This window comes from Tachysurus vachellii, chromosome 16 (genome assembly GCF_030014155.1).
Source record: "Tachysurus vachellii isolate PV-2020 chromosome 16, HZAU_Pvac_v1, whole genome shotgun sequence".
NCBI classification, from domain to species: domain Eukaryota; kingdom Metazoa; phylum Chordata; class Actinopteri; order Siluriformes; family Bagridae; genus Tachysurus; species Tachysurus vachellii.
In genome coordinates, this window is record NC_083475.1 from 2,878,242 (window position 1) to 2,905,117 (window position 26,876).

At 41.0% G+C, this 26,876-nt stretch overlaps 2 protein-coding genes across 4 annotated transcripts in view; one reads left to right on the forward strand and one right to left on the reverse strand.

The window, feature by feature from the left end:
• Positions 1–26,876, forward strand: part of LOC132858895 (uncharacterized) — a 338,173-nt gene that overhangs the window by 146,224 nt on the left and 165,073 nt on the right. The gene's annotated exons all lie outside the window — the stretch shown is intronic.
• Positions 1–26,876, reverse strand: part of LOC132858908 (cytoplasmic dynein 2 heavy chain 1-like) — a 104,803-nt gene that overhangs the window by 6,409 nt on the left and 71,518 nt on the right. For 2 of the 3 annotated variants that reach the window (XM_060889461.1, XM_060889459.1), the window contains exons 2-5: positions 2,027–2,185; positions 1,663–1,955; positions 509–1,431; positions 25–138 (exon numbers count right to left, since the gene is read on the reverse strand). In XM_060889461.1, the coding sequence (XP_060745444.1) occupies positions 25–138; positions 509–574 (180 nt within the window). In that variant the 5' untranslated portion in view covers positions 575–1,431; positions 1,663–1,955; positions 2,027–2,185. The remainder of the gene's footprint in view (positions 1–24; positions 139–508; positions 1,432–1,662; positions 1,956–2,026; positions 2,186–26,876) is intronic. The other variant, XM_060889462.1, reaches the window with a different exon arrangement.

The window sequence follows — 26,876 nt, forward strand, 5'->3', positions numbered from 1 at the left end:
TAATTTCGGTCTAAACTGTGTTACCTGTGAGGTGAAGCGGTTGGGGTCAACGCCACCTCCCTTTACTGCCTTCACACACTCACACAACAGGAACTTCAACGTCTCCTTCATTTCTGAGGACAGTTCACCGAGCCACACCTAACACACCCACACACACACACACACACACACACTGTCACATTGTAATTGTGGACTGTTTATACTCCAAGTAGGAGGATGTTTCCTAAATAAGCAGCATTTTTGTAAGCACTAAACTAAACTAAGCGTAGCAATCTAATGGAATTTCTATGGTACAGGACAACCAAAAAAATTGGGATGTGTTATTACTGGAAATTAATCAACTTCAAGTTGGTGACAGTAACTGAGCTTCATCACATCACACCATTTTTGATTATTATCCTATAACAGCAAAAGTGTTTTGCTCTATTCTTTACCAGCAGTATAAAGCCTCATTACATACCATGTGTGTGTGTGTGTGTGTGTGTGTGTGTGCGTGTGCATGTAAGACCTCTACATCATTAGAGATGGTGATTGTGTTCCTCAGAGGGACAGACTCTTCTTCTAGTGACTTCATGGCTGTGATTCTGCAGCAGCTTGAATCAAAGTCCACACTGTGGATTCCTACACACACACACACACACACACACACAGTCACACACACACACAGACACACACAGACACACACACAAACATTCCAGACAAAACTTCAGTGCATAAGTGTGTGTGTGTTTGTCTGTCTGTCTGTCTGTCTGTGTTTGTGTGTGTGTGTATATATGTGTGTCTGTCTGTCTGTGTGTGTGTGTTCGTTTGTGTGTGTGTGCGTGTGTGTGCGCGTGTGTGTATCTGTGTGTGCGTCTGTGTATGTGCGTGCGTGTGTGTGCACGCGTGTGTGTGTTTCTGTTAGTGTGTGTGTGTTTGTGTGTGTGTGTGTGTGTGTGTGTCTGTGTGTGTGTGTCTGTGTCTGTGCACGTGTGTGTGTGTGTCTGTGTCTGTGTGTGTGTCTGTGTGTGTGTGTCTGTGTACGTGTGTGTTCGTTTGTGTGTGCGTGTGTGTGTGTGCACGCGTGTATGTGTTTGTGTGCGCGTGTGTGTGTTTGTGTGTGTGTGTGCGTGTCTGTGTGTTTGTGTGTGTGTGTGTCTGTGTGTGTGTGTGTCTGTGTGTGTGTCTGTGTGCGTGTGTGTGTGTGTGTGTGTGTGTGTGTGTGTGTGTGCGTGTCTGTGTGTCTGTGTGTGTGTCTGTCTGTATTTGTGTGTGTCTGTGTGTGTGTGCACGTGTGTGTGTGTGTGTGTGTGTGTGTGTGTGTGCGTGTGTTTCCTGCAAACAGCTTCTTCAGATGTGTCTGGATAACAGTGGGATTTGTGGCTTGGCCCAGTATCTCCAGCAGGTCGTCATCGCCGATAAAATAGAAACGAGGAAAGCAGAACGTTTCTCCTGTGAAGGTCAGAGGTCAAACAGATCAGAGGTCACACAGATCAGAGCACACAAATGTGATATTTCTTTAGGCTTCTCAACATGTAAGAATAAAACCTCAGCATTGAGACATCAGCATACTAACTATAGAAGGACAGGTCACCTAGATCTACAGGCTTATTAGACAAACCAACAACCTGAGACAAGTTCACTGATGTGCATGTGTGTGTGTGTGTGTGTGTTATCCAGCACCTCAATGAAATCATTGATGGATTTCTGACAGCGCTGTAGCTGATCCTGCAGTCTATTCAAAGCGTTTCTCATTCCCGCTCGTGTGGTCCACGCTGTGAATGCGGTTCTCACGGCAATGCACCACGCCCATATATGGGCTCAAGGTAGAGCCACTTCCTCTGGATGCTGTTGAGGCTCTGCAGGAAGTCATCGAGATCAGTGAGACGAGTCTCCCACAATGACACCTTGTCGTGGAAGCGCTGATAATATGGTGAGTCCTTCAGAGACTGCAGCAGACACCAATTATCTCCAACCTCCACAAAGACACATAAAGGGTTAAGCAATCAACACTTAACAGATCATCTCGCATGTCTCCATCTCTTACCTGATTCATGACGTCTCTCCACTCGCGAATGAGGCTGACGTGAGTGCCGGTGCTGTTGGTGTACTCAGTCAGAGAGAAACATGCTAAAGCAGCCCACAGCTCCACCTCACGCAGCGCCTCACGGATACTAACCTCTGCATGAGCACGGCTGTTCAGGTCCTACACACACAGAGAGAGAGAGAGAGAGAGAGAGAGAGAGAGAGAGAGAGAGAGAGAGAGAGAGAGAGAGAGAGAGAGAGAGAGAGAGAGAGAGAGAGAGAGAGAGAGAGAGAGAGAGAGAGAGAGAGAGAGAGAGAGAGAGAGAGAGAGAGAGAGAGATTAACCTAACTTTCTTTTCACTGAGGTTCTGGTAACTTCTAAGCATTTAGCAAGAGCACATGATTTCTGTTTGTATTGTGTTGGGAAATCACATTCATCTCTCTTTCTCTCTTTCTCTCTCTCTCTCTCTCTCTCTCTCTCTCTCTCTCTCTCTCTCTCTCACACACACACACACACATACATACACACACACAAACACACACAAACACAAGCACACGCACACACACACAAGCACATTCACAAACACACTTGTGCACACACACAAACACACACACACTCACACACACATGCACAAACACACGCACAAACATATGCACAAACACACACATACACACACAAACACACACACGTGCACACAAATACACACAAACACACACACAAAGACACACACGCACACAAACACGCACATACTCACTCAATCTCCCACACATACACACACACAGACACACACAACACACACGCACATACTCACCCCCCCCCACCCCCCCAACACAACCCAGGTGTTGTGTTCCTCCTGCTTCCTCAGGCGATCGTGCCGCATGAACACAAACACCTCAAACTCGTGTGTCCTGCTCCTGCAGGGAAAACACACAGCAAACAATAAAATAGTGCTGCTATGTGAAGAACTTGTACAGATGTTTTATCATATCATATTGTGTGTGTGTGAGTGTGTGAATATACACATCTGAAGGTGATCCAGTCCTGCTGTGCATTGGGGTTGAGTGTGTTTAGAAACTACTCATAAAGGCTCCACATGTCTGAACAACGCTGAAGGTCATGTAGTGTGTCCAATGCAAGAGACATGTCTGGAACATCGAGCTCAAAGTGCTCACAATCCTCCCTACATACACAGATGTGTATAAACCTTAATTACGCTGATATAATATTATATGTTACAGTATTGTGCGGAAAAACATATCAGTTATAATGAGCAATATTCTGAAATCGCAGTAAAAGTATGTAACATACAGAAAGTGTGTGTGTGTGTGTGTGTGTGTGTCATACAGCAGCCTTGTCCGTGTGTTTTAGAGCTCATTAAATTCCTCTCTCTTCTCCCGCACTCGCTCCACACATCGCTGCAGAGCATCGGGGTCACAGGACTCGATGACATCATCTGTGGGTCGGAGCTGATCCCATCGAACTTCTGCAGCTCCTCTAAGTACACACTGATCCGGCCTAAGACACTGCTCTTCATCACCTCCACCTGACAGAGAAAAAAATAAAGGGTGTTTGTGTGTACTTGTATTTGTTTGTGTTTGTGTGTCTTTGTGTGTGTGTGTGTGTGTGAGAGAGAGAGAGAATGCGTGTGTGTGTGTTTGTGTGTGTGGCTGTGTTTTTGTGTGTGTGTTCGTGTGTGTGTTTCTGTGGGTGTGTGTCTGTGGGTGTGTGTCTGTGTGTTTTGTGTGTGTGTGTGTGTGTATGTGTGAATGTGTGTGTATATTCTTGAACGCATTGTCTATAATCAACTGTCTGTCTATCTCTCACAGAACAACCTCCAAGACCCCAACCAGTCTGGCTTTAAAGCAGCTCATTCCACAGAGACAGCCCTTTTGGATGTCTCTGAGAAACTACATGCTGCTAGATCAGCCAAACTGTCATCCGTCCTTATCCTCCTTGACCTTTCAGCAGCGTTTGATACGGTCAACCACAAGACTCCCTTAGCCACCCTCAGGAGTCTTGGGATTTGCGGATCAGCTTGGGAATGGTTTGCTTCCTACCTGGAAGGACGCTCATATCAGGTAACATGGAGGGGAGTGACACGCAGACTCTCCACTGGCGTCCCACAAGGCTCAGTACTTGGTCCTCTTCTTTTCTCCCTGTATACTCACTCTCTTGGTGAAGTTATTTCCTCACATGGGTTCTCTTACCACTGCTATGCTGATGATACACAACTTATCTTCTCTTTCCCACCCGCAGATGCCACAGCTTCTGACCAGATCTCTGCATGTCTGGCAGAAATTTCTTCATGGATGACTGCTCATCAGTTAAAGCTTAATCCTAGAAAAACTGAGCTGCTGTTCATCCAAGGTGATTCATCCCAGGTCATGATCTTGCTATATCCTTGCACAACGATCTGATCTCCCCTTCAGCCACAGCTCGCAACCTTGGGGTAACCATGGACAATCAACTGTCCTTTTCCTCTCATGTTGCTAATGTGACTCGCTCATGTCGGTTTCTTCTTTACAACATTAGAAGGATTCGGCCATTTCTGTCCAGACAGGCTGCTCAGGTACTTGTTCAGTCTCTTGTTATTTCTAGACTGGATTACTGCAATGCACTGCTGGCAGGTCTACCTATGAACACAATCCATCCTCTGCAAATGATCCAAAATGCAGCTGCCCGGCTTGTTTTCAACCTGCCAAAGTTCTCGCATACCACCCCTCTGCTGCGATCCCTCCACTGGCTTCCGGTAGCTGCACGCATCAGATTCAAAACACTGATGCTGGCCTACAAAGCCAAAAATGGACCAGCTCCCTCTTACCTCAAAGCCCTCATCACTCCTCGCACTGCACCCCGCACCCTCCGATCTACCAGCACTGCTCGACTGGTTCCACCATCTCTCAGGGTAAGAGGTAAGAAAACTACAAGACTCTTCTCTGTACTGGCACCAAGGTGGTGGAATGAACTTCCCCTAGAGGTCCGGACAGCTGAGTCACTGGCTATTTTCAAGCGGTGGTTGAAGACCTACTTATTCATGAAACACTTCAACTAGCACTTCTTTCCTTATCTTTCGCATTTAAAAAAAAAAAAAAAAAAAAAAAACACACCTTTGACACTTTTTCATTGTAACTTTGAACAAATGTTTTAAACTCATGGTATCTTAAGTATGTAACTTAGTGAGCCAGCATTAATGTATTCAAATGTTAGAGATTTAAGCACTTATGTACGTCGCTCTGGATAAGGGCGTCTGCCAAATGCTGTAAATGTCAATGCTGTAAATGTATGTGTGTGTGAGAGAGAGAAATAATTGTGTGTGTGTGTGAGAGAATGTTTTAAAATGTCTGATCAGAAAATGACACTTGCTGAATTTGGTGAACTAATATTTTGAAATGTTGCTGGGATTCACAACGAAATGGTACATTTGAAACATAAAATGTTATAGAGGTGAATTTTAGCCTTCAAACCTTCTGCAAGAAAGTCTTGTTTTTTTTTTTAACCAGTCTCAGTAATAAACGTAATCGTGAACGTAGGTTCAGAGACTCGGACTTGAGAAGCGGCTTGTGACAAAATCCTGACGACGCCTGACGCTTTTTAAAAGACACGGATTAACTTCAGCATGCGGGATGATGGAAAGTGTTGACTTCATTTTCACATGGATGAATTCTGCTTTATAGTCTTTCACGTGCCGAGTACGAAATGTTTGTTATCCCATGATCCCTCTTAACCATGATGAAATGTTTGAAAGTGAGATGACATTTGAATGTTCAGTTCATTAGAGCAAAGAGGGAAGTTTGTGTGTGTGTGTGTGTGTGTGTGAGAGAGAGAGAGAGAGAGAGAGAGACTCAACCATAAGACAGAAACCAAGAGTTAGCGTTTCTTTTGAAGACTGGAAAGAGGAAGTGAAACTAATAAAACACATTAACACACAGTGGTGTGTACTGACACACAAGCGCATGGGACACATACAGCCATATGGGGATGCACCGGAAGAGGGAAACACACACGATATCACTAGGTCATAACTGGTAATTGCTGACACATAAAATGGATTAATGATTATGGAGTGATTAATTATGATTTGAACAGGAGTGATTATTTAAGGGATTAATTAAAGGCAGGGGGTGATGAGTGATTAGCTCTGAGCTCCTGCAGTCCTTCCTTCCACCGCTGCTGCTGCCGTAGGAGATCTACGCCCATCAACAGCACCACACACACGTCAGAACAAGCAATCTGTCATGCACGTGAAACAGATTAGATCCAAATGCTGGTTTATTAGGCAATATCCAAAACAGGTGTAGCAGAGCGGTCGGGGGGAAAGAATGTGTGTGTGTACACTAATAAAAATTTACACAACACTGCAAAAAGGCCCGTAAGGGCACCAAATTCAACTACGCCACCCCTTATAAAGGGGAACAGTCCCACAAGGACACAGGTTCGTTACCTAATGAGACTGAGCAGGAGACGAGGGCAAGAGAATGATATAATAAGCTTTATTACAGTTGTGCAGAATTAAGATTTTCAAAATGAATATAAAAACAAAACAAAGAAAACATACTTGAAATGACTAGGCCTCTCAGGGAGAAAGAAGAGAATACCCAACCCAGCTACAGCACAGTGTCAAGCCACACCACTCACGTGTGAAAGGTCCACATCAAACAGCACCCAATTTAAAAGTCACCCTGGATAGGTACATCAATTACTTCCTTCCCCGCCAAAGACAACCCGCCCAGCACAAGTATATCAAAAGTAAATTTGAAACAACAAAAGAATTAAATACAAAAACAAAATCAACATTACAAAACCAAAACAGAAATTCCTCTCAATTTGAATTAAATATACAATATAAATCAACAAAATTAATCAATATGAAACCCAAATAGCCCAGATTCAGAGAGAGCAAAAGACACTGATTAACAGTATGAGATGGTGTCAATTAACAATAGTTAATACATACAGATTTACTATCACTAATACAAATTTTGTACATGTAGATTTAATGATGCATACTTCCATTCAGCCAGGACCAAGGGCAAACTAATAATATTGAATCACATCCATCAAATAAACAAACAAAATACACAGAGAGGATTATTAAGACAAATAACTACATTAAGTAAATAAAGAAACAAAACTAAGACATCGACTAAGTGACTCGCCGTTCAACGCCTCAGCAGAGGGAAGAGTGAACATAAAACAAACAGATGCCGACTAAAATACCGGCACACGGCGCGAAGAAGCCGCCTTCACACTGCACACGACAAACGGACACGACTGTCGGATTTCGCCCCCTAGTGACAGTCGCACGGAATATGCAATATAATCGTGTAGACGTCAACATGGGAGAGAAGTTAATTCTCGCGGTCTCGGAAAACCCATTACTAGATGATCGTGACAAAAATGTTCTCCATTAAGGCGCAACTCTTGCACTAAACGGTGACACTCACCGAGACTTTTTCTCCGAGTCAGGTGGTGTTTTATACACACTGATTTGCAATGTTTTCTTTGGCGTCTCCAGTAAAAGAGAGTAAAAGCAAGAGCCTGTATTCTCCCTCCATTTATCGTGGTGAATGAAGGAATTAATTAATGAAGGAGTAAATACAAACAATCAATACAACAATAAATCCAGAAAGACCGTGAATAATTTGAGGAAACATGGACACAACATTAAAAATAATACAATATAAATATTAATAATTTATTACTTTATCAATAACAATGTATTTAAAACAAAAAGATTGTTTTTGGTAAAGTTTAAAAATTACTAAAGTTAATATTAATACTTTTCAATAATTCTTATCTCGCGCACACGAACCTGATAGGACAACATTAGAATACATCACATCCGGTCGGCATATCGGATGCGGTGTAGTCGCACAAGTTCAATTTTTTTTAAACGGATCCAATTCTCAAAACGGATCCGAAAATTACGGATCCGCAGGTGGTCGGCACCTCACGCAGCGACCTTGCGACTCTCCATAGGAAATGAATGACTTCCGGTTTATCTGCGGTCGTTTGTCGTGTGCAGGCGGCTTTATTGTGCCGGGTTGGAGTCAGAGCGACCCACGACAGTATTCTCCGAGGCAAAACAGCAGCGCAGTCATACCCATGGACTTAACCCTCTCATCCCTCAGAACGTGGTCGGACAACCAGATCAACCTGCTGAGCATGTAACAGTGTTATTACAAATAAATAAATAAACCGCCACAAACAGGGACCAAAATAATACGTACCAGCGATTAGCGGTTATAACTCACACTAAACGCAATCATCTTCACTAGATGGACTTTTCTGGTTCACAAACTGGATTCCAACACACACTGAGATAGCAGACTGTCCACGCCAACAACAGCGGGACAATATTATCCTATAAGGTTAAACAGAGCACCTGAGTAAGCACGCATATAAAAGTTTGCCGGGTTACCACGCGGTTACACACGCACATACCTGGGGAAAACATGAATGGGGTCCCACGAAAGGGCGGTGCCAGCAATGACGCATAGGCAGGTAACCCGAACCCTGCCTTTATATAATTTATTTACTCATCACGTGACTAGACAAGCAATTTCTCTCATTCACTCTGCTACACAGGCAAGGGTCAAAACATCAGGCAAACAACAACATCAAAGGAAATCCAAAAACAGTAGTCAATAATCCAGGCATAGGTCAGGGCAGGTAGCAAACATTCATAAACACGAAAAACAGGCAGGGTCAAAACAAGGCAAAAGACAGAACTGAATATACACTCAGAATGCAGACAAGCTAACAATACTTCACGTCATCAGAGAGTTCTGAGTGAGCTTAAATAGACCAGGTGATTACAAACAGGAAACAGGTGTGCTGAGCTGGAGGTGCAATGGATTGTGGGAAGTAGAGTCCTGATGAGGAAGTACGGCAAAGTCCTCTGCAGGCCAGCAGAGGGAGCCATCGTGGCCCTCATAACACAATCACTGGGTTCTTACCCTTAACTCAGTATGAAATTTCCAGTACATTTGCTAATATTATCTGCTAATTTTAATGTTACTAAGAAAAGGGAACAAATAATCTCCATTAAAGATGTCGTGTCGGTTCTGAGAACGAGGGAATGCTATATTAGATGAGACAAAATATTCCTTTATCTGAGTCAGATTGATCTTTTTGATACCTTGAAGCTCTATTTTTACCTTGTCGTTGAAATCCGTGTGCCACTTACGTAGCATCCTGTTGTGTGTGGAGAGCCTCTCTGCAGCATTCTGAAGCTTGATAATGTAAATCTCCAACTCCTTTGGACTGTCCCACGTTATCTGCAGTTTTCCTCCTCCATCCTGTGACTCTGCTTGAGGACTCTGCTACAAATTGTTGACTTTTTCTTTTCAAATTGTAAGACTCTGCCTTATTGTTGGATGTTTGATGCTTCTGAAACACCAGCAGCAACTGAAACACACAAACACACACACACACTTAACTTTACCACTGCAGGATATTCGAATTCACGTGTGTGTTACTGCAGGTTGAATCACTTGCATTGCCCTCCTACCTACAATGTATACAATACCATACCAATACCATACTGTGTGTGTGTGTGTGTCTACCTGCTGTGGACTGTCTTGCACATCTCTGATGAAAGTCTTCAGTCGTCCTGCTACTTCCTGTTCAGCTGGGGCAATCAGTCTTTCAAACTGAGACATAGCAGTTCTCCATAAAGGCTAAATGTACACACACACACTCAGTCAGGACTGGCATACATTTTGTAGTCTTTGTGACTGTACACAGATTATCTTTTTAGTTTATACTGCATTTAAATGTATTGTCTTGTGTGTGATGTGCAACAGCAGTAGGTTGTCACCTTAATAACCTTCTCAAAGACTATGTGTGTGTGTGACAGTGTGTGTGTGTGTGACTGTGTTTGTGTGTGACTGTGTGTGTGTGTGTGACTGTGTTTGTGTGTGACTGTGTGTATGTGTGTGTGTGTATGTGTGTGTGTGTGTGACTGTGTTTGTGTGTGACTGTGTGTGTGACTGTGTGTAAGTGTGTGTGAGACTGTGTTTGTGTGTGTGTGTGTGTGTGACTGTGTTTGTGTGTGTGTGTGTTCATACCTCTGCAGTAGTTGAGTAATCGTGTAAGCAGTGTCTCTCTCTCTGGCTCTTTGCCTTATTGTTATACGTTTGATGAGCTCTTTGTGCTTCTGAAACACCAGCAGCAACTGAAACACACAAACACACACACACACACACTTAATTTTACCACTGCAGGATATTTGAATTCACGTGTGTGTTACTACAGGTTGAATCACTTGCATTGCCTTCCTACCTACAATGTATATAATACCATACCAATACCATACTGTGTGTGTGTGTGTGTGTCTACCTGCTGTGGACTGTCTTGCACATCTCTGATGAAAGTCTTCAGTCATCCTGCTACTTCCTGTTCAGCTGGGGCAATCAGTCTTTCAAACTGAGACATAGCAGCTCTCCATAAAGACTAAATACACACACACACACACACACACACACACACACACACACTCAGTCAGGACTGCCATACATTTTGTAGTCTTTGTGACTGTACACAGACATTTGTTCACATGAGAGAGTGTGTGTGTGTGTACATGCCTCAGTGTAAGGGTTGTACAGTACAGGGTTGAGACCAGTAAAAGGCTTAAATTCAATGGGGGCAGAAATCTGCTGCTGCTGTGTTCTAAATGCCAAACGCTGAAGCTTCTCTTGTACCGTACGCACCTGCAGCACCTACAGACACACACACACACATTACATTGTTTAATTAATTTATAAAAATGACAATTGCTAAGCACATGTACATTACTGTTACTATTGTAATATCAGTGACATCATGGATGATCCGCATCTGCAGTCGGTAAGGCTTTCTCTCACACTGGAGCATGGCTCCTCCCACAGATGCAGCACACACAGCTTCTTCTGCACAAACCGAGCCAGAGAGAAGCCTGCGCACACACACACACACACACACACACACACATACATACACACATACACACACACATACACACACACACACACACACACACACACACACAACATCTATATAGATACATACTCTAACACACCCATGGACCCAGATACACACACTTAGACCCAATCATGTACAAACCTATCACATCCATGAGTCTGCGCATACGTGTTTCAGAGAAGGGTGTATGTTCATTCGGCTTCCATACATCATCCAGCACATCACGAGTGTGTTCTATTAGCTCTACTGCCTCGGTGAGACTCGCACTGTCCAGAGTACTGTAGTCCTGCTCACACACACACACACACAGAAACAAACACACACACACACACAAACACAAAACACACACACACACACACACACACACACAAACTCACACACACAAACACAAAACACACACACACCACATACCACAAACACAGAAACAAACACATACACACACAAACCCACACACACACACACAAACACACACACACCACATACCACAAACACAGAAACAAACACATACTGTACACACATACACACAAACAAACCCACACACACAAACACAAAATACACACACACAAACCACAAACACAAACACCACAAACACCACACACACATCATCTGTGAAATTATTTGTGTTAACACTTGATGCTTAGCACCGTCCATCCGTCCGTCCGTCCGTCCGTCGATTTATCTATCTCAAACAGGTTTCAAACAGGTTTATAACCAATGCACTTGTTCTAATACGTTGATGTTTATATAGTAACAGCTCACACACAGACTTGTAGACATGTGAACGCTCCACATTATCTAAAGCTAGAAATAGATATAAATAGATGTTTAAAATATGTTGTTATTTAAAACATTTAAGTGATACATTTACGTTTTCTGTTAGAAGACATTTACGTATTAACGAGTCTCCAGTATCAGTGCTATGCAATAGTAAGATTTTTGACTTAAATCTTCAGCTTTCTTGATAACATGACAAGCAAGGCGATCTGTAGAGGCTGTTGAGGGAGCGACTGTACGTAGCTGCCATTACGCAGGTCGACAACCGGTCGGCATTCCTTAACGTGTTGAGGATCGACACACCACTGTGATGTGGATTACTTCCCAATTTCCACTGTGTGTTATTCATATAACAACGAGAAGGAAAAGACTTGATGCACAGAACTACTCACTACTATTGGACTCATTCATTCATTCATCTTCTACCGCTTATCCGAACTACCTCGGGTCACAGGGAGCCTGTGCCTATCTCAGGTGTCATTGGGCATCAAGGCAGGATACACCCTGGACGGAGTGCCAACCCATCGCAGGGCACGCACACTCTCATTCACTCACACACTCACACACTAGGGACAATTTTCCAGAGATGCCAATCAACCTACCATGCATGTCTTTGGACCGGGGGAGGAAACCGGAGTACCCAGAGGAAAGTTGCTCACACCTCCAGGGTCGGGGTTCAGTTCCCGCCTCCACCTTGTGTTTGTGGAGGCGGGAACTGAACCCCGACCCTGGAGGTGTGAGGCAAACGTGCTAGCCACTAAGCCACCGTGCCCCCACTACTATTGGACTCAATTGGTGGAAATGTAATATTAATTGAAAATAAAAAGCTTTCAAATTGTGTGTGCATCTGTGTGTGTGCGTGTGTGTGTGTACCTTCTGGGTTTAAACAGTTCAGAAAAGTTCTTGGCTCGCTCTCTTGCACTGCTTCTCTCTGCTGAAAGACTCACTTCAGCCCAGTACTGAAACTCATCATATGGAGTCAACATCCCTACACACACACACACAGAGTCAGCAACAGACATGGGCCACAAACCTCAAAGTGCATTGTGCAAAGTGCATTGTGCAAAGTGCATTGTGCTATTGTACATACTCACCAAGAACATCATCCTCTGAAAGTGTCTTTTTCCCAGAATTCTTTGGATGTGTGTCGAAGCACGGAGCCCAAACCGGCCTCCAGCTCACTGAGCAAAGACTGCAGCCGAGGATCAAAGGTCTGACTCCACTTTTCAGCCTGTGTGCATGAGCATGTGAACACACACACACACACACACACACACACACACACACACACACACACACACACACAAACAATGAAATGAGATATAAACTAATTTGTGTCTGATTCCTGAAAATATTATATAACATAAAAACATCCAGTTGTTTAGTAAATCAGAAGTGTGGATGTAATAACTCACCCTTATTTGCATATTATATGCATATGACACACCTCAACTTACCTGAATCTGTTTTACATGATACACAATTTCATGTGTTGTGACTAGAAAATTAAGCCCTAGTAAACGATAAAGTGATGGGTTTTATGGACTTGTTGTGTCCATATATGTGTATCTGTGTGTACCTGGCGTAGTGCAGGATTAAACACTGTCCTAATGGACTAGTACAGGGTGCTGATGGGAGATTCCAACATGGAGGACACTAACACCTTTGTTGTTTTACATTTTTATATTTACCTTTCCCTTTTACAGAAAAACCTTTCTATTTGGTGCCATGTCCTGAAAGATCTTAATAACCTCATCTTTTATAATTGGGATGTCTTTATAAGCAGAAGATTAGAGAGTAGTTCTTGTCCACACACATTACGAAGTTTAGTTTTCACCAGCTTCAACTTCGAGAATGAGCGTTCAACAGTGGCTGTTGAGACCGATAGTGCTGTCTTGCATAGCCTACCTGTTAATGCGACAGCTTTCATGAACTCGTCGTGTTCGGTCCTAGTTTCAAGAGAGCGCCGCAGACACATACTGTGAGTGATGCTGCGCTTGCAGCGTGCGGAGCGAGCTGGAAAACCTGGAGCGGATTTACGGAATCAGCGGAATGCTTTGAGTGGTGGGGGTGGGGAACAGGGGCACCTCAGTCGATGAGGGCAGAGGGGCAGTGGCTCTGGCCACCCGGCCACCCCCCTGTGCACGGCCCTGGTAGTGGATGATCTTTTCATAAGGATTTGATGGATGTAGATATAGATGTAGATGTAGTTATAGACAAAGAATTATTTTATATTTTGCAAGAAATTTTGCCAAGTTAAGACAGAGTGATCAAATCCTGTTTCAACAAGGGATTAGTTTAAAGGTGTTCAAACTTTTGCACCAGGTTACTGTATTAACTTTTTATTTATTTATTTATTTATTTATTTATTTATTTATTTATTTATTTATTTATTTATTTTTCTTTTTTCCACTGAAATGTTTCCACTTACTTTTTTACAGTATATGTTGTAAATTATATGTTGTAAAGTTTAGGATGGAAAAAATCTGACATGATTCATCTTGGTTTGATTTTCTTACATCACAAAAGCCTGACATTTTTACAGGGTTGTGTAGACTTATATATATATAGTTACTGATATATAAATATAATTATATATAAATCATTTTCTTAAGGGTAGATTACTACTAATACTTTAAATATATACTGATATAAAGTTGTTAGATAAAATATCTGGTTACTGGACACACTTTATGTGCAGAAATCTGGAACAGGACTTCTGTGTATTTATAATTGCATTCATTCAACTTTAATCCTTTAATCTCCTTGTTCCTCCCTTGTTCCCATTGCATGATGCTGCCACCACCATGCTTCACCGGTTCATGATCAGTTCCTCCAGATGTATTGCTTGAAGTTCAGCCCAGATGGATATTGTTTGATGGTTGTTTCTCTGTCATCCCCTTTTCAGTTTTTTTCCCCCATTTTCAGATGTCTGGAGTCCTTTCACCCAAGTGCACTGTACTGTTCACTGGTCGAAAAACTCAAATTCTTTTACTCAATGTCTTTAGTAAGAACTTGAAATCAGGACAGTGGAGATTTTTATTTCACTCTGGTGTTATTCTGCATTCCAGATTTGTAACCGCTGTGTGATTACTGCAGGCTGTTTATCTTATGGCACATTCGCAGTAAGGTCCTGCAATATCCATGGCATTTTTTTCAGTAATGCATCAAAATAACACACACACACATACAAACAAAATGTAATTAAATAAAAAATCTAAACAACTTCAATTAGCAAGTCAGCTTTTCATTAGAATGACCAATTTAATAGAGCAACAGCAAGTATGTGAAACAGCAGATGTAAAACAGAACACGATCACCCTCCCTCTTTCTGTCTCACACACACACACACACACACACACACACACACACACACACAATTGCAGGTACAGTACTGTAAATACAAATTACTACTTGCTGGCCACTTTATCAGGAATGTTTAATGTGTACATAGACTCTTGACTTGTGTCTGCATGATTATATATTTAAATTTACATTTACAGCATTTGGCAGACACCCTTATCCAGAGCGACGTACATAAGTGCTTAAATCTCTAACATTGAATACATTAATGCTGGATCACTAAGTTACATACTTAAGATACCATAAGTTTAAAACATTTGTTCAGAGTTACAATGAAAAAGTGTCAAAGGTGTTTTTTTGTTTTTTTTTTTGTTTTTTTTTTTTAAATGCAAAAGATAAGGAAAGAAGTGCTAGTTGAAGTGTTTCCTAAATAAGTAGGTCTTCAACCGCCGCTTGAAAATAGCCAGTGACTCAGCTGTCCGGACCTCTAGGGGAAGTTCATTCCACCACCTTGGTGCCAGTACAGAGAAGAGTCTTGTAGTATACTTGCCTCTTACCCTGAGAGATGGTGGAACCAGTTGAGCAGTGCTGGTAGATCGGAGGGTGTGGGGTGCAGTGCGAGGAGTGATGAGGGCTTTGAGGTAAGAGGGAGCTGGTTCATTTATGGCTTTGTAGGCCAGCATCAGTGTTTTGAATCTGATGCGTGCAGCTACCGGAAGCCAGTGGAGGGATCGCAGCAGAGGGGTGGTATGCGAGAACTTTGCCAGGTTGAAAACAAGCCGTGCAGCTGCATTTTGGATCATTTGCAGAGGACGGATAGCGTTCATAGGTAGACCTGCCAGCAGTGCATTGCAGTAATCCAGTCCAGAAATGACAAGAGACTGAACAAGTACCTGAGCAGCCTGTGTGGACAGAAATGGCCGAATCCTTCTAATGTTGTAGAGTAGAAACCGACATGAGCGAGTCACATTAGCAACATGAGAGGAAAAAGACAGTTGATTGTCCATGGTTACCCCAAGGGTGCAAGCTGTGGCTGAAGGGGAGAACAGATCGTTGTGCAAGACTATAGCAAGATCATGACCTGGGGATGAATCACCTGGGATGAACAGCAGTTCAGTTTTGCTAGGATTGAGCTTTAACTGATGAGCAGTCATCCATGATGAAATTTCTGCCAGACATGCTGAGATCTGGTCAGAAGCTGTGTTATCTGAGGGTGGGAAAGAGAAGATAAGTTGTGTATCATCAGCATAGCAGTGGTAAGAGAACCCATGTGAGGAAATAACTTCACCAAGAGAGTGAGTATACAGGGAGAAAAGAAGAGGACCAAGTACTGAGCCCTGTGGGACGCCAGTGGAGAGTCTGCGTGGAGCAGATGTCACTCCCCTCCATGTTACCTGATATGAGCGTCCTTCCAGGTAGGAAGCAAACCATTCCCAAGCTGATCCGCAAATCCCAAGACTCCTGAGGGTGGATAAGAGAATCTTGTGGTTGACCGTATCAAACGCTGCTGAAAGGTCAAGGAGGATAAGGACGGATGACAGTTTGGCTATCTAGCAGCATGTAGTTTCTCAGAAACAAACAAAAGGGCTGTCTCTGTGGAATGAGCTGTTTTAAAGCCAGACTGGTTGGGGTCTTGGAGGTTGTTCTGTGAGAGATAGACAGACAGTTGATTATAGACAATGCGTTCGAGAATTTTTGAAAGAAACGAGAGAAGTGATACCGGTCTGTAGTTACTGATGTCTGATGGATCCAGAGCAGGTTTCTTTAGGATGGGAATAACCCTTGCTCTCTTGAAAGTAGTTGGTACCTGACCAGATGCTATGGATCTATTGACGATAGTGGAAATGAAGGGGAGAAGGTCTTGCGAGATGGTCTGGAGCATAGTGGAAGGGAGTGGATCCAATGGGCAGGTGGTAGGATTGCAAGACTGGATGAGCTGTAAAATCTCTTCTGCTGCTACAGTTGAGAAATGCGACAACAAAGGTGTAGGGGAATCCATACTCTGAGATGTGACTCTGAGATGTGATTATATGACTCACACTGCCACGTGACAGGCTGACCGGATAACCGATTGGATGAATAGGCAGCAGTACAGGATTGTTCCTAATAAAGTGAGGGTAACTGAACATATACACATATAAGTAGTAAAGTACCTGGTTGGCTCATCAAAGAACATGACAGGGGGGTTGTTGACTAGCTCCAGTGCAATAGCCAATAGTTTACGTTGACCTCCGGACAGAGTGTGTGTACGAGTGTGTGCACACTCTTGCAGGCCTAGAGCAGTGAGGATCTCATTCACCTGTCACAATGATCAATGTTTTAGTACATTAAATGTATTAATAAGAACATTTTACAACTTATTTGTTTGTATTAGTTATTGGAAGTTACTATAACAGCTGTAGTTAATTTGTATTGCCAAGTCATTTTTTGTCAACTTCACAGCCATGAAATCAGGTGGAATAAAACCATGTTTGTTTCACTCACCAGTTCCTTTTTTACTTCCATGTTCTCATTTAGCTTAAGATTAGCTGAAACCTGCAATAGAATGTTTACATCACTGAGAGGAATGTGATTAGTGGAACAGAGGAGATTAGCATGGTGTGCGAAAACATACGATAAGTAAATGTTTTTTCAGCACAGAAAATCTCACCATCATGGCCTCATGTGTGGTGAGGTGGGGCAGAAGCATGTCATCCTGCATAATAGCATAAGCTTGTGACCTTCCTTTGCTAGATGACAAAGCACTGAAAACAAAACAAATAGCCAAACTTAATTATCTTAATAACTTAATCAAGTTATTCATGAGATAAACAAAAATGATAATAGTGCATATTCTAGTTTGTGTCAGCTAGCACACCTGAGTTCACACTTCAGCTGTGGTATTTTTCTCATAGTGATTGAGCTAGTAGTCTTTAATCGCAAGTAGTATAGCATGAATCATTACTTAATTTGCAATTATTCCAAAAATGCCACAGGTTATTATAGAAATGTGATAATAAGCTATTATGCACCAATTTTATGTCATTTTCCCCTACTCTCTGTGCTCTGTGTTACAGCTGTATATTTTGAGTCAGGGACAGTGCATATATAAAGGCACAGTCCTCATCCTCTATCTGAACTCATCCTCATCCTCTATCTGAAGGACCTCGGACTCCACAGCCCTACTCACCACAATCCTGCAGACTTCAGTATGTGCACTGTATGTGTGTGTGTGTGTGTGTGTGTGTGTGTGTGTGTGTATTTTAGTTAAAGAATGTCTGAAGGATTTTATTGGGTCAGACTATTGGTTATTGATATATTATTTCTTACTAGTGAAATAAGTCTGTTTGTCAATTTTGTAATATACAGTACCAATAGTGTTATATCCCTGTTATAGAAAAAGTTCTTATCTTCATGTTCTGTGGTATACACTTGAACGTTGACTTAATTTGGCCCTTCCACAACTTTGCCCCAAGAAGTTGGCTGAGACCATAACATTCTCCCCAACTTCCCACTGTACCATAAAGGTCATCCTGACTGTTTGCATCTTTCTGTGGTACAGCTGATGCTTTGTCAATATCTGAAGGCCTTTCCAGAACAGGCCTGGTTAGAACAGCAAAAAGAATAAAAAACAACACAATTCCATCCATACAGGATATATTCTAGATACAGTGCCTAAGGAATGCTCACAATTAATCAGATTTTAGTCCTCCAGAACAATATCTAGTTTTCCAGATCTGGCAAATATGATCATGGAGGATCCATTCACAGACAAGCAGACCATAGGACAGTTTTTACCTGCAAACTAACATGTTAACTTTTAGTCAAAGGTTTGTGGACACCTGATTATCACATCCATATATTTAGTCAAAGTTGTTAGCACACAACCATATAGGATATGTTTTTATTCTGTAGCATTACAATTTTTCTTCGCTGGAACGAACAGCACTAGACCTTCTCCAGCATGACAGCACCCCTGTACATGAAGTGATGGTGGCTTGCCATAGTTAGTGTGGAGGAACTTGAGTGACCTTGACAAAGCTCTGACCTAAACCTCAATGAAAACGTTTTGGGATGAATTGAAAAGCTGATTGCCTCCGAGACTTGCTCACCCAATATCAGTATTTGACCTCATTAATGCTCTTCTGTTTGCATGGGCAAATCCCAGCAGCCACGTTAAAAAAGAGTGCAGGTTTTTGCTTTAACTCTCCCTTGTCCTGGTACTTGTCTTCCTCTCCCTCGTGCAGGTTTCTTTCTTTCTTTCTTTCTTTCTTTCTTTCTTTCTTTTCTCTCTTTGTGTTTCTCTATATTGTTCCTTTTCCACACAAGATCAGCCCAAAGAGTCCTCTTTTAGAACATATGATCATGCGATTGAAAAAACCTCAACACCTGAGTGTGGTTCCTAGATGGGAATCAGCCGTGATTTATATATTTGCATAACTGCAATAAGCTGTTTCTCATTAGAATTGGAATAAAATAAAGTGAATATATTTGTGTTTCAATTCACGATATGAACAGCTGTTCACTTTGACTTTAGCTTATATAAGTTATGTTTAGAACATGATGTTATCTGTTCTGACATACAGTGTGAAAGCATTTGTAAATTTGACTGTAAAATGACATTATTTTGGTCTTGGTTGAGCTTGTTTGTCAAAGAAGTTCAAGCATTTTAAATTGGTGTTAACTGTATGCAAGCAACAAAAAAAAGTGTTAATTGTATAGCCTACAAAGACGGATGTTGTGCTAACCGTGTTAAGAGTTTAGGAAACTTGTTAAAGGTACTGAAAAAACTGTCATAGCGATTGTAAAAAACTGTAAAAAACAAAGGCACAATCAGACTTTAGTCTCTATCATGTTTTATCATTTAATTTTACAAAACATGATGTATAAAAAACTTTATTCTAATATTATTATCTTTAATATTATTATCTTTAATTCTTTTACAACAAATGTAAGCACTGTAAAACTCCACTGTATTCAACAATAAGCTATCAAATAAAGAAGAAGAAGAAGAGGAAGAAGAAAGCTCATACAGCATGCCAGTCAGTGTTGATGAGGCTGCTGGTCTGGTTTGTTGTGATTTAAGATTACACCCTGTTCCACTAAGAGCAATAAACAATAATTTACACCTGCTTTGGCCTTTTTTGTTAAGGTTTCGTATGTGTGTGTGTGTGTGTGTGTGTGTGAGTGTGTGTTTGTGTGTGTGTGTGTGTGTGTGTGTGTGTGTGTGTGTGTGTGTGTGGTTCCGTGTGTAGCCCTGAAAGAGGAGGAGCTTTGTTTAAAGTCAGAACGGTCCACAAAACTTAAGTCTCACACACATTCCAGCCATTATGAGACACAGCCCACAGGTAACATTACCTTCCCTTCGTCATGTTCTTGTACTGTTTGGCTCAGTATTAGTAGTATTGACTCCATAACTTCATTTCTTACGGATCCTAATGAAATATTCATGTGGAGAGTAAATTTGTTAATTCTGTTTTAATGTGTGATTTATTTTAGCCATTGATTTTAGAGTTATGTTATCCTGACATTGGCAAAGTTTTATTATACATGACAGAAGATGACAGATAAAAATTGATGGCTGGGAACCTTGGATGCTAAGATTACTTTACATCCGATGTCTATTACAATCAGTTTATATAAGTTCAAATTTCCCCTTGTAAGCTTTGTTAGGGAAGTTCAGCTGCTGCAGCTAAGCTTCATGTATTAATATTATAAATAGCGGCTGGTTTGGTTTTTACAAAAATCTTTTTTCATCACAGAGACAATGCACATTTCAGTGATTTGAGAGTACGGCACACAGAACCAGTTAGATTGATCTCTAGAGTAAATGTATTTGCTATTTGCTTTTAATGAATACTGACTTTGTTTTTTAACACATACAAGCAGATGTTTGGAGGGGCTTATGGAGGGGTGTGGCTTGTTGTGGAAAAAAAATACAAACACAAAATCCTTGCATTAGCAGAAGTGTATTAAGTATATATTGATTGTCAAAGTATTTGGCATCTGTACAGAATTTCTTTTAAGATTTATGTGACGAATGTTAATATAAGCGTATGCTCAAAACATTAATGTATTTCACTAATCATCCTTTCATTTTTATGTATTTACTTAGTTTTAATTTGTACACGGAAACCTTATTATTTTGTTTCGTATCTTATTTTTGCCATTTTTGGAAAACTTTCTATATGTCTCTTGCGTGGTGACGTCATTCTTGTTCAGCCTGCGCTGCCTCCTCAGACCACGGTGAGCGCGCTGAGGAGAGGTCAGCAGTTAGTGGTGCTCTCTCCATATAAGCCTTTGAAAAGTTTGAAAAGTTTGATTAAGGTTATAATATGTAAATGGATGGATTGGATTTAATGGTTTTGTTACCGAGTACAGCTGTTTGATATATGTGTGTGTGCGCCGACAGACTGAGGTGATTTTAAAATAACTAACTTTAATTTGTGCAGGTGAAAAATCACACACAGGCTACAGTATATTCTTATACTGTACTCTTTAATCTGTCCAGGTATGATTTACATTTGTTCTATCTTTCAATATATTTATTTTGTATTAATTAGTTTATTTTCTAATTCATGGTTAATTTAAAACTAGCTGCAGGAGATTATTCTGTACATCTGGACAAATGTTGTAATGATTAATTTTGCATTCAATGCCATTCATAATGTCTTTTATATATATTGTTTATGGTATGTTATTATTGTGATGTTTACTCAGACCGCGGTGAGCGCACTGAGGAGAGGTGAAAAATCACACACAGACTACTGTATATTCTTATGCTGTAATCTTTAATCTGTCCAGAATAAAGTCCCCAGTTCAGCAGCAGCTCCAGATCTTCTGGGTCTTCTGGTACACAACGTAGAGCGTAGCAGTAGCCAGAGATAGGCCAGTTACATTTACATTACATTTAATTTAACATTTAATTTTCACACGTGAGAGCGTGAGAATTGGGTCAATTGCGTGAGTCTCACGCTGAATGCATGAGAGTTGGCAGCCCTGTGTGACCATATGTGACCACAATGTGACCATATAAGAAGCAGTGAATATAAATTCACTGCTTCTGATCATAAGTACTGCATTATAAGGACTGTCAGTCACCAAATCATCTGTATATTACACACTACTGCTGCTGTATATTGTACAAAAATTATTGTACATAATTTTGCACAATATTGTTATTTGCACTCCCACACTTTATGTACATAACTGATCGCTCATTTTCTATATCCATATTTTATATATTTTATTCATTCTATATTCATATCTTATACTCATCCTGTTTATATTGTACCTCATCGTCTGCATTGTTTTCTTGTATAGTTTGTATAGTATAGTGTTATTTATGTCTGCACTTTTGAGAGTCACAAACTGCTGGAACCAAATTCCTTGTGCGTAATTAAATGTCACTAATTGACACAAAATAGCCAAAAAAAAAAAAAAAAAAGGAAAATCAAAATATACTTATGTAGTTATTATATATAGTTATATATACAATTTACTTGGGCACTAATGAGACCAGATTTATACAAACAAAAACATTTCAGGGGGAAAAAAAAATCAGGAAGTTAGAATCTGTATAAAAATAGCAGTCCCATCATTGTTGACAATGTGATCTTGTCAACACGTTCTGACAGTGTCCCTATTTTACAGATTGCTGGGATGGCTGAAAAGCCTTTAGAGCCAGGGTCGGTCTCCATCCCTATGGACCAAGTGACCAATTGGACAGGAGGAGCCCCTCCAGGTGCACCCATTTTGACCCACCTGAATAGAGTGGAGAACCATATCACAGAGGCACAGAGGTTCTCACACCTGCCCCGGTGCTCAGCTGTAAACTTGGAGTTTACTGAGCTTTCCTACACTATTCATGAGGGCCCCTGCAGGAAGAGGAGAAGTACTGAGCTTATAGTTCAAGAAACAGTTCCACAAATCCACAAAGCTCCAATTTGATAATTTTTTAATTAATTGCTAACATCAAGGTTTTACTTTAAGACATTTGTTAAACATTCTAGAGCTTTCAGGGTCATCACATTTAGCATTTAAGATTTGAGATCTTGGAGAGTATATAGAACAGAGAGCTGTATGGTTTCTTGGTAACACTACATTCTTATGTCTTATTAACTTCAAGACAAATGGATAGAGAAAGAGTATATATACATAGCATCATTTTTCACACTTATTTGAATGTTATTATATATTTCACAGAATATTGGAAATGTTATGCTGTAAGATAGTAAGGACCACAATGACTAGTATGTATCTGATATGTGCAGGTTGTAAGGTGCTCCTGAAGTGCTTGTCTGGCAAGTTTTGCAACCGAGAGATCACCTTTGCCCCAAGAAGTTGGCTGAGACCATAACATTCTCCCCAACTTCCCACTGTACCATAGAGGTCATCCTGACTGTTTGCATCTTTCTGTGGTACAGCTGATGCTTTGTCAATATCTGAAGGCCTTTCCAGAAACTGGTTAGAACAGCAAATAGAATAAAAAACAACACAATTACAGTTTTTACCTGCAAACTAACATGTTAACTTTTAGTCAAAGGTTTGTGGACACCTGATTATCACATCCATATATTTAGTCAAAGTTGTTAGCACACAACCATATAGGATATGCTTTTATTCTGTAGCATTACAATTTTTCTTCACTGGAACTAACAGCACTATACCTTCTCTAGCATGACAGTACCCCTGTAGCTCTGACCCAAAGCTCTGACCTAAACCTCAATGAAAACTTTTTGAGATGAATTGAAAAGCTGATTGCCTCAGAGACTTGCTCACCCAATATCAGTATCTGACCTCGTTAATGCTCTTCTGTTTGCATGGGCAAATGTTAGCCACAGCAGCCATGTTAAAAAAGAGTGCAGGTTGTTATAGCATCAAAGAAAAGATTCAATCTGGAATAAGATGTGGAAATAGCACATATGTTTGTGATGGTGAGGTCCACAAACATTTGGATCATCAATCATTCTAATGTTAATGCTCTGAATCTCTAAATCTTCTGTATAATCTCTGTGTGCTATCCATCTGTTTTGCTACAGTAATCGAGGTGGCATCAGGAGAGTATGGTGATTTGAATTCTGTGCTTTTCGAGGCAGTGCAGGGTGGCATGTGTTCAGACGGTGTCAGACCGGTTGACACACTTCTCAATATATTTTAATTATTTATTTATTTCTGTTAAGGCGGGGCCGGTGTGTGTGTGTGTGTGTGTGTGTGTGTGTGTGGGTGTGGGTGTTTGTGCTAACTCAAGCTAGTTAGAGCTCTTGCCTCTCTCTCTAGGAACATTACTGGCTCTTTCCCTGTTTATTGTGTGACTGAGTGCTTTTTTTACTGTTCAAGGAGGGTGGATGTGTCCCAGCTGGTCTGCTTCCTAGTTGATAGCCTGCTGGAACTGCTATCCAAATATGGCCATAGCCATATCCTTCTATCTATAAGGAGTTTATTGCATGTGTTTGGCATTGCTGGCTATGGTGACCATTCCTGGCACAACAAGGCTGCACCCCAAAGATTAATATTGTGCATTAAACAGTTTAAAGACCTCCTACCATGTGCTTCATCCTTACATTGAAATTCCTTGCAGTGAAATTTCCTCTGGCTGCATAGTCACATCTATGAGCTGTTTATTTATCCTTTAGTCCAATCTGGGCCAATGCTCACCTGCCCATGGTGGAGGTAAGATTGAACCATGATTCTATCCATTATGTCCATGTAAAAAGTCTAAAAGTAAAGAAGGCCTATCCTGTCTATTCTGCACATGAACATAAAGGCACCTCACAACATATTTGTAGTAGTTCCAGCTAGGGGTGTTGCATTGCTATGACACAGTAATCCTTTCCTGATAAATCATTGTCTGTTCAGGTAGATTATGGTAGATTCATCTGAATATTTTATTTCGTTTTATTACTGATTGAATATTATCTTTGATTTGAACATATGCATTATTTAAAAACAGGAAGGTTTATTAAAAAAAAATAAATAAAAAAAAATAAAGGATTCCCTGGGGACATTTACTCATCGTCAAAATAGCCACTAGTGAAAGCTTCCTCTCACCATCTTCCTCTCACCATCTATCTCTCTCTCTCTCTCTCTCTCTCTCTCTCTCTCTCTCTCTCTCTCTCTATCTCTCTCACTCTACACCCTCCACAAGAGAAACAAGAGAGTCCTGTTTGCAGTTACATTATAAAAAGCAGCAGGTCAATCCTCACATCTTATTGCTTACAATATTGATTAAAAAAAAATCTCCTCACAGAACACTAAGCTGTGCTATTACAGTAACAATGAAGTTCTTCTGACCAATCAGAATTGAGAATTCCAAATGAGAGCTATGGTATAATGCAGTTTAACTCATGCTTCCACAGGTATGGTATGAATCGAACAGATTTGGAATGCCCTGGCCTTGTCTGTAAGTTCCAGAAGCCCGAGGAGGTGTTGCAGCTGTTGTATGTAGAAGACGCAAAACTCTACGTGGACTTCATAGTGTTAGGGATTTTCTTCCTCGCCTTTCGGTTAGCCACTTATCTAGTGCTGCGTTACAAAGTCAAGTCTGAACGTTAGGGCTTGACATCAGATACTTCACTTATTTTCATTTATAGAATAGTTTATGTTGTGGAAGCAAACCTGTGCAATGTCTTCGTTCACTCAAACTAAAAATATTTTTTTTAATTTGAGATTAATTTGTATTTAGTTTAATTTTCGTATGACACTGATGTGCAGTGCTAGAGCCCAGATTTGTAAATGTAACGTGCATGGTGACTTCGGAATCAAATACATATAAGAATTCATGTTACTGGGGGGCACGGTGGCTTAGTGGTTAGCAGGTTCGCCTCACACCTCCAGGGTTGGGGGTTCGATTCCCGCCTCCGCCTTGTGTGTGTGGAGTTTGCATGTTCTCCCCAGTGCCTCGTGGGTTTCCTCCGGGTACTCCGGTTTCCTCCCCCAGTCCAAAGACATGCATGGTAGGTTGATTGGCATCTCTGAAAAATCATCCATAGTGTGTGATTGCGTAAGTGAATAAGAGTGTGTGTGTGCCCTGCGATGGGTTGGCACTCTGCCCAGGGTGTATCCTGCCTTGATGAGATAGGCACAGGCTCCCCGTAACCCAAGGTAGTTCGGATAAGCGGTAGAAAGTGAATGAATTCATGTTACTTATGAATTATTTCCACACTTATGTGGAACTTTATACTTTTTTTTACTATGTAGCCTGTTTTGTTTTTTATGTTATTTTAACCATATTCAAATCAGAGTATCCTTTTATTTTCATAAGTAAATTGGATATACTAAAGCAAGTTGTATAAAAAAATCAATAGGAGAGAAACAGTAATGAGACCCCATCACTATTACTGCACTGAGTTCTGTTGAACTGACATATATTACTTACTGTAAAGTGGTAATTGCTCTTGTCCTAGAACAATCTCTACAATGCTGCTGCCTCAAACACAGCTTTGAGGATAGAGGGCCATTGTGCAATAAGGGGGAAAATTCCATTAATGTATCCTGATGGATTTAAAGTTGTAGTGTAAATGCACAGTTAGCTTTGCCTTTTTTCGTCACATAGTGTTGATTGAATGCGGACAGGTCTGAATTAAAACGATGCTTTAGAAATGGGATCGCTCCCTAAACGGATAGACAGTAATAGCAATTAGTACTTATTATTGTACTGGTTCCAGTCAACTAACAGCTTACTCTATTTCCTGTTCTTTAGTGTTAATGTGCAGGGCTGAAGAGACAGAAGTGGCCCCTGATTGGAAACCTAGTAAGAGATTAAAGAATACGGTGTTAAATGTCTCTGTAGAATAGAGAGTTGGGTAAAACCCGATTCTAATAGCAATAGTATTGTTCTGTGCCTAGTGCG